General features: G+C 41.9%; 1 protein-coding gene across 1 annotated transcript in view; it reads right to left on the bottom strand.

Moving 5' to 3' along the window:
* Nucleotides 1-17,953, bottom strand: part of MYO1E (myosin IE) — a 190,200-nt gene that overhangs the window by 43,552 nt on the left and 128,695 nt on the right. The window contains exons 14-18 of the mRNA XM_058541711.1: nt 17,352-17,519; nt 15,975-16,060; nt 13,701-13,782; nt 8,756-8,862; nt 2,787-2,885 (exon numbers count right to left, since the gene is read on the bottom strand). Coding sequence (XP_058397694.1) covers nt 2,787-2,885; nt 8,756-8,862; nt 13,701-13,782; nt 15,975-16,060; nt 17,352-17,519 — 542 coding nt within the window. The remainder of the gene's footprint in view (nt 1-2,786; nt 2,886-8,755; nt 8,863-13,700; nt 13,783-15,974; nt 16,061-17,351; nt 17,520-17,953) is intronic.

Here is a 17,953-nt window from a genome sequence, read left to right on the forward strand (position 1 = left end):
ACTCATCCAGCCCCAAATGTCAATAGCTGAGGTTGAGAAATCTTGTTCTAAGCTAGTGTTACTGATTATTTAAAGAAGAGCAGGGTCTTTCATAATTAACATCTCAGTTGTTCATCAGCAAAAGATGCTGCTATAGTGATGTAAGAGCTCTACAAAATTATTTTCTCAGCTTCCTCAATACTTCTTTTCATTAGCCTCTGCTTACACTAAAGGTGCAGTGGCCCCTTTAATTCAGAAAGCCATGAGGGTAAATTTTACGCCTAGTCTAATCCACCTCCAAAATTATCAGGAATCTTGAATGTGTGGGGACAGAGTCAATGAGGCTTAATTGTCTGGAATGATCCACCCTCTTGTTAGGCTCTCCTGACCGTCCACATCAATGACTTTCCACATATGATGACCCACATTGATGACCAGTAGGTCAGCTGTCCAAATCTCTTGGCACAAGAAACAACAACAGTCCCAAAGGAAAAACTGCTTTATCAGAAGTCCTGAATTTCAAAACCAGTAATTAAGCTCTTCTTCAGCCTGCTACTTCTTTCTTACATAAAATTTGGATTAAAAAAAAAATTCTTACATCCTGCTCCTGTGTCATATGCCAGGAAGACATAATTATTTCCTGATTAAAATGCTAAATATGGCTTTTTTCTTTCTTTTTTGGTAAGGAAGATTAGCCCTGAGCTAATATCTGTCACCAATCCTCCTTTTTTTGCTTGAGGAAGATGGTCCCTGAGCTAACATCTGTGCCAATCTTCCTCTATTTTGCATGTGGGTCACTGCCACAGCATGGCTTCATAAGCATGATGTAAGTCTCTGTCTGAGATCTGAACCCCCAAACCCTGGCCGCTGAAGCAGAGCACACTGAACTTAACCACCATCCCACTGGGCCAGCCCCTCCTTCTTTCTTAAAGGAAATTAAATAGATGTAAGAAATACAGTGGAACTCCATTAATTTAGGATCATTAGAGAAGTCAGAATCATGTAATACATTTTTTAAAAAATATTTATTTATTTATTTAGTGTGTGTGTGTGTGCGTGTGTGTGTGTGTGAGGAAGATCAGCCCTGAGCTAACATCTGCCAATCCTCCTCATTTTGCTGAGGAAGACTGGCCCTGGGCTAACATCCATGCCCATCTTCCTCCACTTTGTATGGGATGCTGCCACAGCATGGCCTGACAAGCAGTGCGTCGGTGCGCGCCCAGGATCCAAACCCGGGCTGCCAGCAGCAGAGCGCACGCACTTAACCACTATGCCACGGGGCCAGCCCCAGAATGCTGTAATATTTTAAGGACACTAAGTTTTATCCTTTTCAAAAACAACAAAATATAAGAACAATTTAAGTACAGGTCCTGCCAAAGATACTTTAATGGAAATATAAAAATCAGTTTAAATTTGTACATGGACTGTACAATTTTTTTTTTTTTTTTGATGAGAAAGATTAGCCCTGAGCTAATATCTGTCACCAATCCTCCTCTTTTTACTGAGGAAGACTGGCCCTGGGCTACCATCCGTGCCCATCTTCCTCCACTTTATATGGGACGCCACCACAGCATGGCTTGACAAGCGGTGTGCCAGTGCATGCCTGGGATCTGAACCCTGGGCCGCTGCAGTGGAGCACGTGCACTTAACTACTGCGCCACCAGGCCAACCCCAGGACTGTGCAAAATTTTAAAGTTAAATACTTTATGCTTGTTTTCTTAAGTAGGTTAAATTTTCCTAAATTGTCTTCATACTATTAATTTGCACAGTCAAGTTAAACCTCAGTCCTTCCTGTGTTACAATTATCAGGAATTTCTGAACTTAAGTGTTACACTAAACAGACCAAATACTTGTGGCTACTGATTTATTCTACAATAAATTATGGTAAAAAAGAATTCTGTTACAGCTTAATAATAAAAAGACAAATAACTCAATTAAAAAATGGGCAAAGGACTTGAACAGATATTTCTCTAATGGCCAATAAGCACATGAAAAGATGCTCAATGTTATTTCCCATGAGGGAAACGCAAATCAAAACCACCATGAGATACCACTTCATACCCACTAGGATGGCTAGAATCAAAAAGTCAGATAATAACAAATGTTGACAAGGATGCAGATAAATTAGAAGCTTCAAACACTGCTGGCGGGGATGTAAAATGGTATAGCCACTTTGGAAAACAATCTAGCAGTTCATCAAAAAGATTAAACACAGAGTTACCAAATGACCCAGCAATTCCATCTTTAGGTATGTACGCAAGAGAAGTGAAAACATATGTCCACACAAAAACGTGTATATGAATGTTGATAACAGCATTATTTGTTATTCATAACAGTCAAAAAGTGGAAACAGCTGATGTCTATCAACTGACGAATGAACAAGTAAAATATGGTATATTGGAGTACTGGTGCAATGGAATATTATTTGGCAAAGAGCAGGAATGAGTGCATACGATACAACATCGATGACCTCTGAAAACATTATGCTAAGTCAAAGAAGCCAGACACAAATGACACATATTGTATGTTTCTATCTATATGCAATGCCCAGCATAGGCAAATCTATAGACACAGAAGTGTCTGCCTAGGGCAGGGAGAATTGGGGTTGACAACTAGGGAAGTGGGACTTCTTTTTGGAGTGATGAAAATGTTGTAAAATTAGTTGTGGTGATGGATGCACAACTCTGTGAATACATTAAAAGCCAATGAACTGTATACTTTAACTGGGTAAACTGCATGGCATGTGAACTATATCTCACTAAACCTGTTTAAAACAAACAAAAAATCCACAGTCACTAGTTCATTACCTCTGTAGGAATTTTTGGAAGATGCGCCGATAGGCGTAACCAGCTCTTCTCACTCGAATGTTTTCTTTCAGACCCAGGTATTCCACTTGGTGCTTTACCCTATAATGGAGAAAATGGAGCCAAGACATTACTGGATAATTCTTTCACCACCTCTCCTACCTCCCATCCTCCCAAACCCTCAATTCCAGGCTGCAGGGAAACACATTAAAAACACGACAATTTATAGCGTTCAGAGTTTGAGCTGACCCTTAGGTTATATAACATTAATTAAAAAAAATATTTTAATGTAAAATACAGCAATTATAGAAGAGACTTGATGTGTATAATTTTGAAAAATAGTAGAACAAAAAGCTAAATACTACCTATCACCCAGACTATGAACAAAAATATCAGTTTTCCAAAAGACTAAAGGAAAGAACTTTTTTTTTTTGCTGAGGAAGATTCGCCCCGAGCTAACATCTGTAGCCAGTCTGCCTCTATTTTGTATGTGGGTTGCCTCCACAGCATGGCTGTTGAGTTGTGTGGATCCGCACCTGGGATCCAAACCTGCGAACCTGGGCTGCCGAAGCAGAGCACGTTGAACTTAACCACTATGCCACTGCCACCAGGCCGGCCCCCTAGAACTCTTAACTTTTGAATTAAGTGACACTAGAGCTGTTTTTGTTATCAACTTTAAGTTTAATAGCGATTCTAAACCTAATGAGCTTATACTTTTAGGCTTTTCAAATACAAGGTAACAAAAGGCATATAAAACCATTAATTTCAAACACCTAAGTTAACAATGTTCTAAAAATATATGTAAATTATAGTTTTAGTTGGTTTTTATAATAGTAAAAAACTAGCAGTGTATTTTGGAAAATGGATGCAGGGTAATACTAGAATGATGCTTTCACACAGGGGACGTTCATAGCAGAGAAAATGCCCCATGCTCTGTGCCCCGCACCTTGGCGATTCTGGTTTAGTAGGCCTGGGACGTCTGGGCCGGTGCACAGACATGCAAATTGTGAAAACCCATTCCTTGTTGAGAAGCACAGTGTCCTAGAAGCCGAGTGACAGATCTTGGGCATTAGCTTCTGATCCTCCACTCCGGGGAGATAAATGGGGCCTTTGCTGCGTATTACACAGACTGTTTGAATACAGACACTTGGAAACACGATATTTGAGGAAAATGAGAAATAAAAAGTAAACTCCTCTCTCTTTTGAAGACGGGATGTCAGAACTGTGCTGTGGCAGGGAGGCAGCTCCCCATTCAGTACAATTGGGGTCAACCGCACTAATGATGGATTCTAGAGAACGGTCTCTCAGGAATCTGCTGTGCTGAAAAGGCAATTAGCAGCACCCTCCTTCCAGCTTCACACAGGTTCCTGAGAGTTGTCTCCCCAGCAAGGCTCTCATGAAACCCATCATTTCCAATGAAGCCCCGCACTTGCTGATGCCCACTCTGTGCCACTATGCACCATACTATGCAAGGTGCTAGGGATACCAGAAAAGGCCAGTGCTATGGTTCCTGCTGAAGACCTCGCAGACAGCACGGCAGTCAAGGGCTAGGATCTGGAGCTGGGTTGCTAGTACACCCCTGGCTCTGCCACTAGGTAACCTCTCTGAGCCTCAGTTTCCACTTCTGTAAAATGGGGATGATGACGTTACTTCTTTCTTCCTACTTGGGTAAATTCCATATAAATCACTTAGCCAGCTACTGGCATGAGCAACATAAAGCTGTTATTGTTCTCATATATTCACAGCTACAATAAGTAAATCAGGACAAGGAGACGAGAAGGAAATGGATTTTTTGTAGTGAGAGGACTCTCAGAAGCAGTGACATGTGCTGGCCCTGGAAGGCTGAGTTGAATTCACCAGGTGTAGAGGAGGGAGAGGCAGGAGGCACAGTAGGAGACGGGAAATTCAGCTGAAAGAGGAGGTAGAAGCCCTGGGAAGGACGAGGTCAGACAGTGAGAGGTGTTTGAAAAGTCTCAAGTCCCACTGGTCTTACTTGAACCAGCATCCAGAATGTCAACCCCTTCAAGATAATTAACTTTTAAAAAAACCTTTGTATAAAGAACTAATATTCAACATCCACATCTGATTTTTGACACATAATCTGGTTAACTAAAGGGGTAGAAATCCGATTCAGGAAAATAATTACAGTCACGTGCCACAAAATGACACTTTAGTCAACGACGGACCACATACACAAGGGTGGTCCCATCAGATTAGTACCATGTAGCCTAGGTGTGTAGTAGGCTATACCCTCAATTGTGTAAGTACACTCTATGACGTTCGTACAACGACAAAATCGCCTAACGATGCATTTCTCAGAACGTATCCCTGTCATGAAGTGACGCATGACTAATTTTCCTTTCTTCCATCCTCCAAATCCAAAACTCACCACTGGCCTTTTCTCTACTACGGAAAACACACGTGAAGCTGCCAGTTTTAGATATTTGCTCATTTGAAGTACTTTTCACTGATATTGGCTTCACCCCAAACTTTTGAGGCAGGGAATGCATCACCCATTAATTCAAGTAGAAAAGTTCCTTTCCCATGAATCACATAGGAAACACTATGCCTCATGTTACAACATTGTTACATTCATTATAACTTCCACCATCTTTTTCTATAAGAAAATTTCCTGACAATTTTTTCAGGACAGTCTAGCAACAAGACAATCAGTTTTGCAAATTCTGTCATGTTTAAAATTTCATGTACTCAAAGGATCCAAGTTGGTTTCTAAGTTTCTAAGGAAACTTAGAGCGCCATCACCTCCTGAGCAGACACCAGCCAGAGTGGCAATGTTCCCTCTGTTGTGCCGTCTCCCCTCCTTGGGGGGAGTCCTCTCCACCACTGTCCTCGGCCATTAATGCAAGTAGGTCATGGCCTGAGAGCTCTGCTAGGGCAGCAATTCAGAATCCAGGGCAGACAACTTTGCCAGAGCCAAACAAAAACACATTTTCAACAGGAAAAGAAAAATAAACCACACCCTATAAACTTGTAGAATGAGTAACCCTGTCCACCAAGAACTTCAATTGACCGTGTAATCCTCGCCAACAAAGCACACTGCCCTTTCACAGACCTCGATGCTCCACACTCACGGAGGAAGTGAAACCATCTGTCACACGATAAACCTGAACTGGGATTGGGGGGTGGGGGAGAATCCCAGGAAGCGATCCTACTGGAAATAAAAATCAACACTTGACCAATGAGTACCTTAGACTTCTTAAAACCAGTTTACACGAATGTATGTTATGAAGTTCCTTCCTGCAATTCAAATAAGGGACTTTTTTTTTAAAAGGAAAACACCATGGGGAAATTCTAGGAGGATTTACTGAATAAATGTACCACTGTCTTAATTTCTCTATTTTATGATATTCCAATGAATCAGTTTAGATGTTATGAGAAGGTAACATCAGGGTTAGGGAACTTCCAACCAGCAGCTATTGAAAAATTTCTATGTTAGAGAAACTTACGGCAAAACAACCGACGTGGGGTAGGGGAGAGTGTGCTGGGGAGGTATTGCATTTGTAGGGCGAGCAAGATGTTTTCATTTAAGATTGTTGGGAAGGGCTGGGGAAGGGAAGCTGCTCGGAGTCTGAAGTAGGGAAATGGTGGGCTAAAGCACCCCTCAGCAACACCTCTGCTTCCAAGACTCCTAAGATTTATCTCTGAGGTTGCCTATGACACCACCCTTCTACATGTATGTGTATGCGTGCATGAGATGCGAGTGTGATGTGCATGTGTGTGAACGTGTGAGGGGGTGAGTATAGGAGTGACACACAGACAGGGAGAGGCAGGCTGACAGACATGGGGGAACAGATCTGGGAGAGCTCATTCTGTCAGACTGAAGGAGATCCCATTCTGGATTGACCCTCTTAGTTTAGAGAGGAGGAAACTGAGGACTGAGGAGATTAAGTGTCTCACGCAAACTAGTTAGTGACAGGCCAGGACCAGGATTCAATTCTTTCAAACCCCAGTCCAGCCCTTTGCTCTAGATCAGCTGTTCTGAGAATATGAGGCCCAAACTATCATCACTAGCATCACTGGGGACCTTCTTAAAAATGCACATTCTGGGCCCCACCCCAGACCCACTAAATCAGAAACTCTGGGAATGGGGCCAGCAATCTTGAGTTTTCATAAGCCCTCTGGGGTATATTCTGATGCATGCTCAAGTTTGAGAACTAGTGTAGGAAGGCAAAAAACAGACATTTTCTATCTTTAGGTGGGAAGAGGTGACAATACTGCTCCCCTCTTGGCCTCAAAGGAGAAACTGAGTGACACATTTCAGAAAAGCAGAGGGCAAAATATCCAACGGAATGACCAAGGAGGGGAACAGTCAGATTCCAAGTCCAGTTCCTTCAGAGGAACTGCTGGAGGAACTGAGAGCGATGAGCTTGTGGAAGAGAAGATTCCAGGGAAACATGATGACTGCCTTGAGCTAGCAGAAGAGCTGTCAAATGGAAAAGTCATGAGAATAATTATTACGGCAAATTAGAGATGTAAGATCAGGGTAACACTGATTTCGAGAAGGACTGTAGAGCCTGCAAACAGCAAGAGTCACCCAAAGGTGGACTGATGACCTAGGAGGAGTGAGCTCCTCATCACAGCCTGAATATTATTAATATTGTAAGAAGAATCTTAGATTAACTTAAATTGAAAAATTTCAGCAACTCAATAGAAAAGATGATTTAGGAACATGCATCTATTGATGAGATTATTCAGAATATTTTGGATTGACTAAATGGAAGGCTGTTACACCCCAGTAGCATCTTAAGGTGAGAAAACAGACTTAGGCTGCACCATGAAGTGTGAAAATACAAAGAAGGACTTGCAGATAGTGAGTGTTTGAGCTTGGGCATTTTCCTTACTATTTCTCTTTTCCTTCCTTTAAAGGATCAAGTATCTTCCATCTGCCATGGGTTAGACAGGATCTTGCTGGTAGGATGGGAAATGGACATACAAACGTCTCTCAGAGTAGGTAATAAGCAGCTAAGAATTTTAATCCTGGTCTTCTCGCTGGAGTTTAACCTTCATTAAGTTACTTGATAACTAGAAGAGTCTATCCACCAAGAAAAAAGATAGTAATTCTGGTATGCTCGCACCCAGGGACTTGATTATCTGGTGACAATGGCAGGGCTCTTTTCTGTAGTCCAAGTCACCCACAAGGTCCCTCCCTAGCCCTGCTTCTCATGTTCTGTGCACAGTGGGATCAGGCCCCTTAGGAATGTGTGTCTGGATCCCTCAGCTGGATATAAAAACTATATTCCCTAGTCATCATCTTAACATTTTCCGACTCCACACCCCCATTCCATCCTGCGTAGGCCACATCCCTAAATGCCAGTTGTAGGAGGAATAGTGACGTAGGATTCCTCAGAAGTCAGGGCGGACAGGGCTCACCGCATGCTTACGTGCCACAGTGTCTCTGTTTGGCTTATTCCTTCCTGGGGAGAGTCACTCCGCTCATCAACAGTCCTCGGGGGGAATTACAGAACCTACAGCATGCCCTCAGTATCCTCACGAGCAACAGTGAATGACCGATTGCTTTTTAACCAGCTCTTCAGACCTTCACTTCAGCTCCGAGCTAAGCACTCTAGGCCACATCCTGTGGGTGCCAATGAGGAGCTGAGTGTACTAAGAATGTCTGCACAGAGCCTCAAACTAATTTTAAAACCATCCTGATTCTGCAGTATTAAGGTTTTTTTTTCCATTTGCCCCTAGACTAGCCAAGATCAACACTGTAAATTGCTAATTCTGAACTGAATGGCACTGCTAGCATTTTAGGAAAAGACAAGGAGGGAAAAAAATATACATAGGCTTCATCCTGAGAAAGTTAAGACACAAGGACATGAAACACATCTGAAGACAATTTAAACTGCTTTTGCCTTTGGCGTAGGATGGCCCATCTTGAGCAGAGGGAAAAATGGGCTGTGGCCCCCCTTAGCTGGCTTTGACCTCCCCATCTGCCGTCTCCACCATACCTGCTTTCCTCCCAGTCTCTGGGCTTCTTGGTTTCATTTGGTTTAATGCAGCGAATGTAGTGAGGTGTACATTTCATCAGGGTGCTCACAAGGTCATTGGCTTGTTTCTAGAAAAGAAGAATAACATCAGTTAGAAACATAGGACTTTCTCTATAGCAGACCAACTTTCAAAGGAGACCTGTGAAACTCCAGTGTGGAAATATATAGCTAGAAATTAATCTTCATGACAATTTATTCATTAGGTTTAAGTCAGGTCTACTATACTTTCTTAAAGCTCTACTGACTTTTATGATGATTTTAACACTCATAAATGGGTTTGAAATTAGATTTTTGAAAACAACTAGGACTTTTTTGTATAATTAATAAAACAAAAAACCAAAAAACCCAGGAAATCTTCATATACAATTAATTTTATGAGAAACAAGGAAGCATGCCAGTTATTAACAAATTAAGTTAATTTCATATTGATTTAGGGTCTTTGCAAATACATTGTTCTCATTAACTTTTGGGGGGGGCACAAATTATTTGCAAGCATAAGTTATCAAAATTCCCTATACCCTCTTTCCTGGCAATCCAACAATGAATAATATTCTTATTAAAATGATGGAAATTCAAACAGAGTAGGAGACACATAAAAATCTCAGAATTCGTAAACCTTTTATATGCCATTTCATTCACCTTCTTCCTCAGGTCCTCTTACAAACCTGCAGACTCTGAGCCCTTTCAGTGTGGCAGGTAACCTCCTCCTTCACAAAGCTAAAATATTCAATATAAAATTATCTCTCACTACCTGCGCATTGGATACCCAAAATGGAACTGGGTTCAAGCAGAAAAGGCCATAAATAAAGTTAAATAAAGTTGAAATTGCTTATGATGTATTTCAAATCATGAGTATCTCAAATGTTGTTTGAAGAAACAGGAGCAGAGCCCACATCAGCATTCCCACACCACACAGCTGAGCATCCTGTGGGTCCAAGGAGGGGGCACACAGGCAAACTCTCCTTCCAAGCAAATCAGCATGAAGAGAGAAAACCTCTAAAGGAAAATATAGAACAGGGATCTCCAAAGCCAGAAAACCATTACAGAGTCAGCAGAAGGGATCTGCCTGCAGTAGACAGCCCCTTCTCAATTAGGGCTTTTCTGTTTTCATGGGTTTGGGAAATCTGAAACCCTTGAGAAAAAGTCTCGGGTATATTCAAGGCAAGATGTTCACTGGTGAATTAAGTTCTCTGTTCAGATGTGTAGAATATAGCATTCTTTGCAATGCTTGGAATCAAGGACAGAGCTGCAGAGGCCGTAGGACCAAACAAATCCTATAAGGAAAAAGGAAATCAACTCATCTTTTTTGTTGATGGAGATTGTACTTGAGAACAAATCTGATGATCTTTGCCACACACAAGGTGAAGCTGGAAAGGGACTGCTTATAATGAAGCTTTTTTAAAGTCCCCAAACTCTTAATTTTTATTTTAATTTTTTATTTAATTAAAACTTTTAATTTCCAAGTATAACCTGGCAGACTTTTAGCCCTAAGCGTTGAACACCATACCTTCTTTTCACCTTAGCATAAGAAAACACAGGGGCAAGTGTGACTTAACTTTCTGTGCCACTTGACATAGTTCTGTCTAGCTCAAAATAGTACTGGGTAACATTTACTGAACATGCATCACGAGCGAGACACATGGATTTTCTCACTTATGCCTCACAATTCTAAGAGGTAACTACTGTTATCATTTTTCCCGTTTTTTAGAGGAGAAAACGGGGCCTTAAAGAAATAAAGTATTGCTCAAGATGACACAATTAGTAAGCAACAGAGATGAGGCTTGAACCCAAGTCCATGAGCTGCCAAGTCTGTTTCTTAACCACAATGCTATCCTGCCTTCCTAAGGAAGAGCTGGGATAAGTTAGTGTGAGATCAAGGGAATTAACTGGGCGAGTTAGGATTAGACAGAAGCTTTTAGGTTGTGAGACAATTAATTTCAGCAAATAGGAATGCATCTTAATATCAAAATTATCCTGAATTTAGCTATGGGTCAACTTTAGATGTCCCAGAGGTGGTTTTACCATGGATGTACCGTGACTCCAGACAAGAAGAACCCATGAGTTAAGACAGAAAGCGACCAAAGGCACTTGCCCAACAGAAGCGAAGTCAAAATATGCAGACAGAATAGTGAGAAAAGGCTTAGGGCGAAAGCTCCTTCTTCTACCCTCAACACAGATTATTAGCAAGCCTGAGTTGGGGTCCTGGTTCTGCTATTTGCAATCTACATGACAAATTACTAAATTTCTCTGGGCCTCAGTTACCCCATCTGTGAACTAAGTAGGTTGAACTAGAAGACCTCTAGTATCTTAATCTAAAGGTTGGAATAGATGTTAAACATCAACCAGTCCAATGACCACATGGTGCCTGCATCTCCCATCATATCCACTCCTTCAGAAGTCCAGGCTCTTAGATAAAGCTGCCGTCCAGTCCCCTCTGCCAGCTCTGAGCCCGATTCCATTTCCCTATAGCATCAATCTTTGGCTTTAATTTCAAAACTGGTCTCTTCCTTCCTGCCACAACAATGTAGAATTTTGTGAAGCCTCAACATCAAGCGTTATTAAATATAGAAAGAATACTCTTATTTATAAACAAGATAATGGGAGTTCTCACCAAACAAGTATTCTGTTGATTAAATCCTCTAGATCGGTTTTAAATTTTAAAGAATTAGAATACAACAAAATACCCAACACTAAAACTACATTGAACATACATTTAATTTTTCTTCCAAGGAACTTAGGATCCCTTTAAATGCTTACACCTCACAAATATTGTTAAGATGACATGTCATATCTGCAAAACACCGTGGATATGGAAGGTATAAGAGACTGGGCCATGGCTATGCATCTCTAAGAGATGTCTTAGAGGGGATCTACAAAACAGGGAGAATTTCACTCCTATTTGGAGGCAGAGCATCAGACAGACATAGGTCACACAGTCCACCAAGGAGGATACTATTGGAGTGTGAGAATATGCACAGTATATTCCCCCCTAGATAAGCTGGCTGACTTCAGGTTGACCTCCCCATAGCAAGGATGGCAATCCTTGCAATCCTGAACATTCTGAGTATACCCAGATGGTAGGTATTTTGAGAATTCAACTAGACAAGAATATAAAGGAAAGAAAGGGCTTGAGTCTTCCAAGGAGAAGAAAAATGCCCCTCCCCATCCTCCTTTTTATAGGGAATAAGCTCCACTGAGAATCCAGACCACTTGAAAGTGAGTCACTGCAACCTTGATGATCTGGGCCCCTTGGATCTGAACGTGACAGTCTTGTGACTAGATTTTCCAGCCCAGAGCTAATCCTTATCCAGGAGCTTGAAGTGAAGACATGAGTCAGAAGCTTCACAGACATTAATATATGGGGCCTCGTGAGAACTACATCTGCTCCCTGCCTTCAACTCTGCTCCAGTGAACTCAATCCAGAGATGTCCCAGGACTACTAAATTTCTCTAGTTTTTTGAACATGATCGTCCTCAATCCCAGAGGACTCTACCCTCCAGCTCCAAATCCTGCTTGCAACGGACTTCCTCCACAAAACCCGAAGGCTCCTCTAGACTGGAATCTTCTCGCTGCTGTGAGGTTTCAATGATCATTTCCTTTATTCCAGCCAGTGTTCTTGCCCTCAGGGGCTGGGGAGGCAAGCTTCCATATGTGACACACTCAGAGAAGAAAGAGCCAGCAGACAGAATGGACAGTAACAACTGTGTGTCCATGAAGCTGGGGTTACCCAAGAGAGAACTATGAGGACATGTAGGATTTGGACACACAGAGCCAGTGAGGGGGAATGGAAAATCTAGGCGGGGAGCCAGCACATGCACATACAAGTATCTACTACGAGTCAAGCAGAGAGAAATAAGCATGGCGTACAGGAAGGGGACTGACGGAGCAGAATATAATAGGAGATCATACACGTTCTGTGTTCATTACGTTTCAGGCAGTGTGTTAAATGCCTTAGATGGATGATTGAATTTAATCATCACAGCGCCCCCTTGAGATAGATCCTAAGATCTCTGTCTTACAGACAAAGCAAAAGAGGCACTGAGATTTTAGATAACTTGCTGGCAATCACATAGCTGGTAAGAGCCAGAGCTGGGATTTGAACACAAGCCATCGAAACCCAAAGCCCTGTTAATCCCTTGATGATTCCATTGATTATAAAACTGGGGTAGTATTTAACTGGTATGATTCCTTTAAAAAATGTTTTTAACTAGTATGATTTTTAAAAAATAGTTTAGTGACTATTTCTCAAAGAGTTACACAATTAAGTGTGTTTGATACAACCTCTCAATTCAGAGCGCAAATAGGGACAATGAATTTTGTCACGCAATGGCTCAGATAACATAGGGCACTACCCATGAGGGGCTCCCAAGAAACACTGTAAGAATTCCTTCTGACTCTGAGACACGACAGGGCCAGATGTGCCTATAATTTGCAGAAAGGAGAGGCCTGCAAGATCCAGTGAGGACAGTGCATAAATTGCTCCGATAAGACCCAGTAGAATTTCAGGTACATAAAGTTCCATAATTGGCCAGTTTTGGGGTCTGGCCTGGAAAATGGTCATCAAAATCCAAAATGTGGCTCTCAACCATAAAAGTTCTCTGATAGTTTAATGTGAATTCTTCCAGATTCAGTTTAAAGTCATTTCCTCTTAGAAAGTAGCTGATTATCATCTGCTGACTATTAAGCTGTGAGGTACTTACTATCCATTTGGGGTTTCAGTAAGGCCAAGTCAAATTTAGCCTGCATCTTGTAACCTTTTTGCAAGCAACAACATTACTTCTGGGCACCTTCTGTAACCAACGCGTTACATCTCACTGACCTCATCCTGGCCCAGGGGTATACTTCCTGACACCTAGAAAACTCTGCCTCTTATAGGAATCTATACACTTCCCAAAGTAGAACAAACCTTTATTTTGCTTCCGGCAGTAGTTGGGCGCCCTTTCTTGTCAGCTTGCAAATTTTCCGGAAATAAAGACTTTATAAAAGGTCTGGAAATGGAGAAAGAGAGTGGATTAGCAATCAGTAAGTCTGTTGGAGCATGAAGCCTGCTTCCGTAGAGAACGGAGACGAGGGCCGTCCAGAAGCACACAACCTTGGCTACAGAAAGGCCATCTGACTCAAAGCACAAGCCATCAAGATGTATCCCAAGGAAATAAGCAACAGACAACAGAAACACAGAGAAAGGATTCTAAGATACAAGTATTTCAGAGTCTAAGCTTGAAAAGTAAATTTTAAAATTCTGTCTTTAGAATTTCCCCTCACTGGAATTGAGGTACACCTCAACAACAGGACATCACAGAGGGGGGTCAGTATGGCTTTGCTGGGTTAAGTAAGATAGACCAGAGCTCAGGGACTTGTATCAATTATTTTGCTCTAAAGCAGTGTTTCTCAACCTTGGCACTATTGACATTTGGGATTTAAGGTTGGGTAATTCTTTGTTGGGGGAGGGTCGGGTGTCTTACGCATTGTAGAATATTTCCCACCATCAGTGGCCTATGCCCACTAGATGCCACTAGCACTGTCCCCCCTCCCTGACCACTGCAAAAACCCTGACAAACTGGGCTTTTCAGTGTGAGTAATTTTAAGTGGAGCAGTAGTAACTCAAGAATGCTTTGCCTGCTGAATATGTTTTCCTTAGTAGTTCTAATTGAGCTGCATTTGTTCACAAGCTTGCCTTGCCAGGGCACAGGGCAGGGACAACGTCTTAGTCACCTTAGTGCCTCTGGTGTCTGGAACATAGCCTTGTACACAGTAGGTGCTCAATAAATATTTGCTGACTGACTGACTAAAGTGATCCATGTAAATTAGCAATCTGACACTCAAATTTAATTCCTCCTAAATGGCTTTTCGGGCATCTTGAATTCTCTAGGGAAGTCTCCCCAGCAATCTACTTTTAACTTGACCAGACACAATTGTAGATTTCTGCAGCAAATGTGTTTAACAAACAATAGACTATGTCTATAGGACAGGAGTTTATGTGGAAGCAGCAATAGCTATCAAACTTGGCAATAATTTTAATAATTAAAAAAAAAAGTCTCTGAAAGCATGTCTGTACCTGACTGTCATAAAACCCACAAGCTAGGACTTGTGGCTTACCTGGCCTTTTAAGAGAAGAACAAATAGATGTTATGTGTTTTGAATGAAAAGAAATCCAGAGTCTCAAAAGTAGGGGGTACGAGTGCAAAGAAGAGCAGGTGTGGGGAGAAGAGGGCCGGGGAAGGAGGGGGAAGAGGGCTGGCAGGGGAGGGGGAAGAGAGTTAAATGGAGCAGAACAGCTTCTGACCACAGCCTGAAAAGGAAACTCAGTTTTGCTTTCCTAGCAGTTAGCCCTTTCTTAGAAAATGATCAGGCTCGCAGCTGTTGATTAGAGAAGTTAACCTTGATATTATGACAGTTTAAGTAACAGAGACTAAAAGGGCAGCTATTACTTGGAGGCAGCTCTAAAAATTATAAAATCTGGAAGACTGTGCAATATTGTACTTGCCTGGCATGTAGAGGCCTGATCATGTAAATTACGTCTCATGTCCATTACCCAGGATCTTGGGAACGTTTGCAAGGAAGAGGGATGGAAAGGACATAGCAGAGCTGGTCCTGAGCTCCAGCAGCTTGCAAGGGGGAAGCCCCTACTGCTTCTACCCTGATAATCAGACAGGGTCTTGATAATCAAAATGGATCTCTGAGGCAATCCTTGAGTTGACCCTCCCAGAGTTCTTGAGCCATTTCCCAAGTGCTTCGACTCAGGTTAACTTGGGTCTTGCTAAGCCATTAGCCATTTTTAAAAATTGAATAGCTATGGGAAATTCTTGGGATGATGTTCCAAGGACAAAGTATCACAGAACCAGACTGTTGCACTCTTAGATGGTCAGAAACAGCCATTCCAACCCAACCCCAGAATGGTCACCTCTCCCTGATAATGGTGCTGAAAATGATGAAGCCAGGGGCCCTGAAGGGCATGCAAATAGCACTTGGAATTTGGGGACAGGAAGTATTAGAGGTACATGGGAGAGACTATGATTGGGAAAAGAAAAGCTATTTTGAGAAACCAAATTGTCCAATGATAACCCAGACCCAACAGCTCACAGGAACAAAATGCTCACCACTCAAATGCCAGAAGTTTGTTTTAATATTGAAAATTCGATCAAGCCAATATCCAATGTCATATAAGGCAAAACACACTTACAGCTCACTGCTCTGCATAAGCTCGATCAGATCCATAAAAAGCACATCACGGTTCCTTTCACAAAAGCCATCCATGTCATAAGATACCTGGCCAAGAATGGAAAGAAATCTAATTTTATCCTTTAAGTATTTCATTGAACAAAAAAATCCAAGTTGGCATGGCCATCCTCACCAGAATGTGTATATTTCCAGATGTAGCATTTGGGACTTCATCAAGAACTGGCACATTAAGGCTGTGCATGTTTTACTTAACTTGTTAGCTGATTTAGTTGGTGATGGCCTGTGGATACTGGTGAATGGTATCTAGCTGCCTACACAGCCCAGACGACCTATGACTAGGACTCCAGCTCTCATGAACACATACCTCTTCTTCAGTGGATCCATAGGGGTGTCTAAGTAATATACTTAATTCTTTCCCTAATTTTTAGCTAAGATGGAATAAAATAAAACTCCTTATGCTCCATGGTCCATTGCAATGGACTATGTCATCTGAGGCTTTGCAATTTCTCCTACAAATGGTGTCAGAGTTGGATCAATCTGGCCAATAACTCATGCTCAGAGACCCTTGTTAACAAGAGATTAGTTGAAATGAAAGATGAGACCAGCGTATTTCCACAGGGCTAGGAAATCCTCAAATATCATGACCAGCAGCCACACAAAGCCTGGTACCTCATAGGCACCAATACTCATGCATTTTATGAGAACAAATACCAAAAATGAGCCCTCAGACCTTACTTATACTCTCAGTTGGCAGGTAAGGAATGCAGGCTTGTGATTGCAGCAAGAGGCAAGACGAAAATCTGTTCCTTCAGCAGTTAATATGCTTATTCATGCTTATATTATATTCATGATTCATGTTTATATATTAAGGGAGATTGATGCTTAAAAAAATATGCAGGGGCCAGGCCAACAGCATAGTGGTTAAGTTTGCATGTTCTGCTTTGGCAGCCCAGGGCTCATAGGTTCGGATCCCAGGCGTGGACCTACACGCTGCTCATCAAGCCATGCTGTGGCAGCATTCCATATATAACGTAGAGGAAGACTGCCACAGATGTTAGCTCAGGGACAATCTTCCTCAAGCTAAAAGAGGAAGATTGAGAACAGATGTTAGCTCAGGGCCAATCTTCCTCACCACCACCACCAACAAAATGAGGGGTAGTGTATATCACCTTTTGTTTTGCCTCTCCAAATACTTCATAGGTCCCATGTTGTTGAATAAATGTTTAGTGAATAAAATACAGTGAGGGAGATGAAACTATATGGATATTGTTATCAGCTGCCTCATGAGAAAACAGATTACAGACCGGAAGTCTTAAAACAGGTAGACATTAAAGGATAACTTCCCCTTTCCTGTTGAACCCCTGCTCTCCGGCCATACCTTCCCAGCATAATGGTGAATAATGAAGCCTTGGTTCCAGCTGTTGAAGTGCTCATGATTCCCGATCTGCATTTGAAGTTTCTGGAGCAGCGTCTGATCCGCCCCCTCACCAACCGCGTGCATCGTGGCACACACGTCATCCAGGATGCTCATGATCCCAGGAGGGTTCTGATGGTACCAAGAAGGGAAAGCCCCAATTCAGTGACTGTTCTAAAACACACACTGCTTATCGGGTCTTTTCTTAAGCAAGGAAACAGCTCCCTAGACTTGATACCATCTTGAAAGTCAGTCTCTCCCTTTGAGCAAGAAGGCAATTAATAATCCCAAATGGGAGTTACCACTTAGATCTAACGATGGAGGAAAGTTCATTTTCTAAAAAAAAAAACTAACTCCCTGAAGTTCTATTCAAAGTCATACACAGATCATTATCTGCTCACTCCTATTCATATTTCTGATTTTAAAAACCCAAAAGAAAAATAAAAACATTTTTCTTTGCCTCTAATTCATTTCTTAATGTTCGCTTTCAGCCTGTCACCCCCATAGGCATGGTTTACACAGCTACACAGTGTACACATTCTATGAGTATTACTTTTTTTTGCACA

Source organism: Diceros bicornis, chromosome 5 (genome assembly GCF_020826845.1).
Source record: "Diceros bicornis minor isolate mBicDic1 chromosome 5, mDicBic1.mat.cur, whole genome shotgun sequence".
Lineage (NCBI taxonomy): Eukaryota > Metazoa > Chordata > Mammalia > Perissodactyla > Rhinocerotidae > Diceros > Diceros bicornis.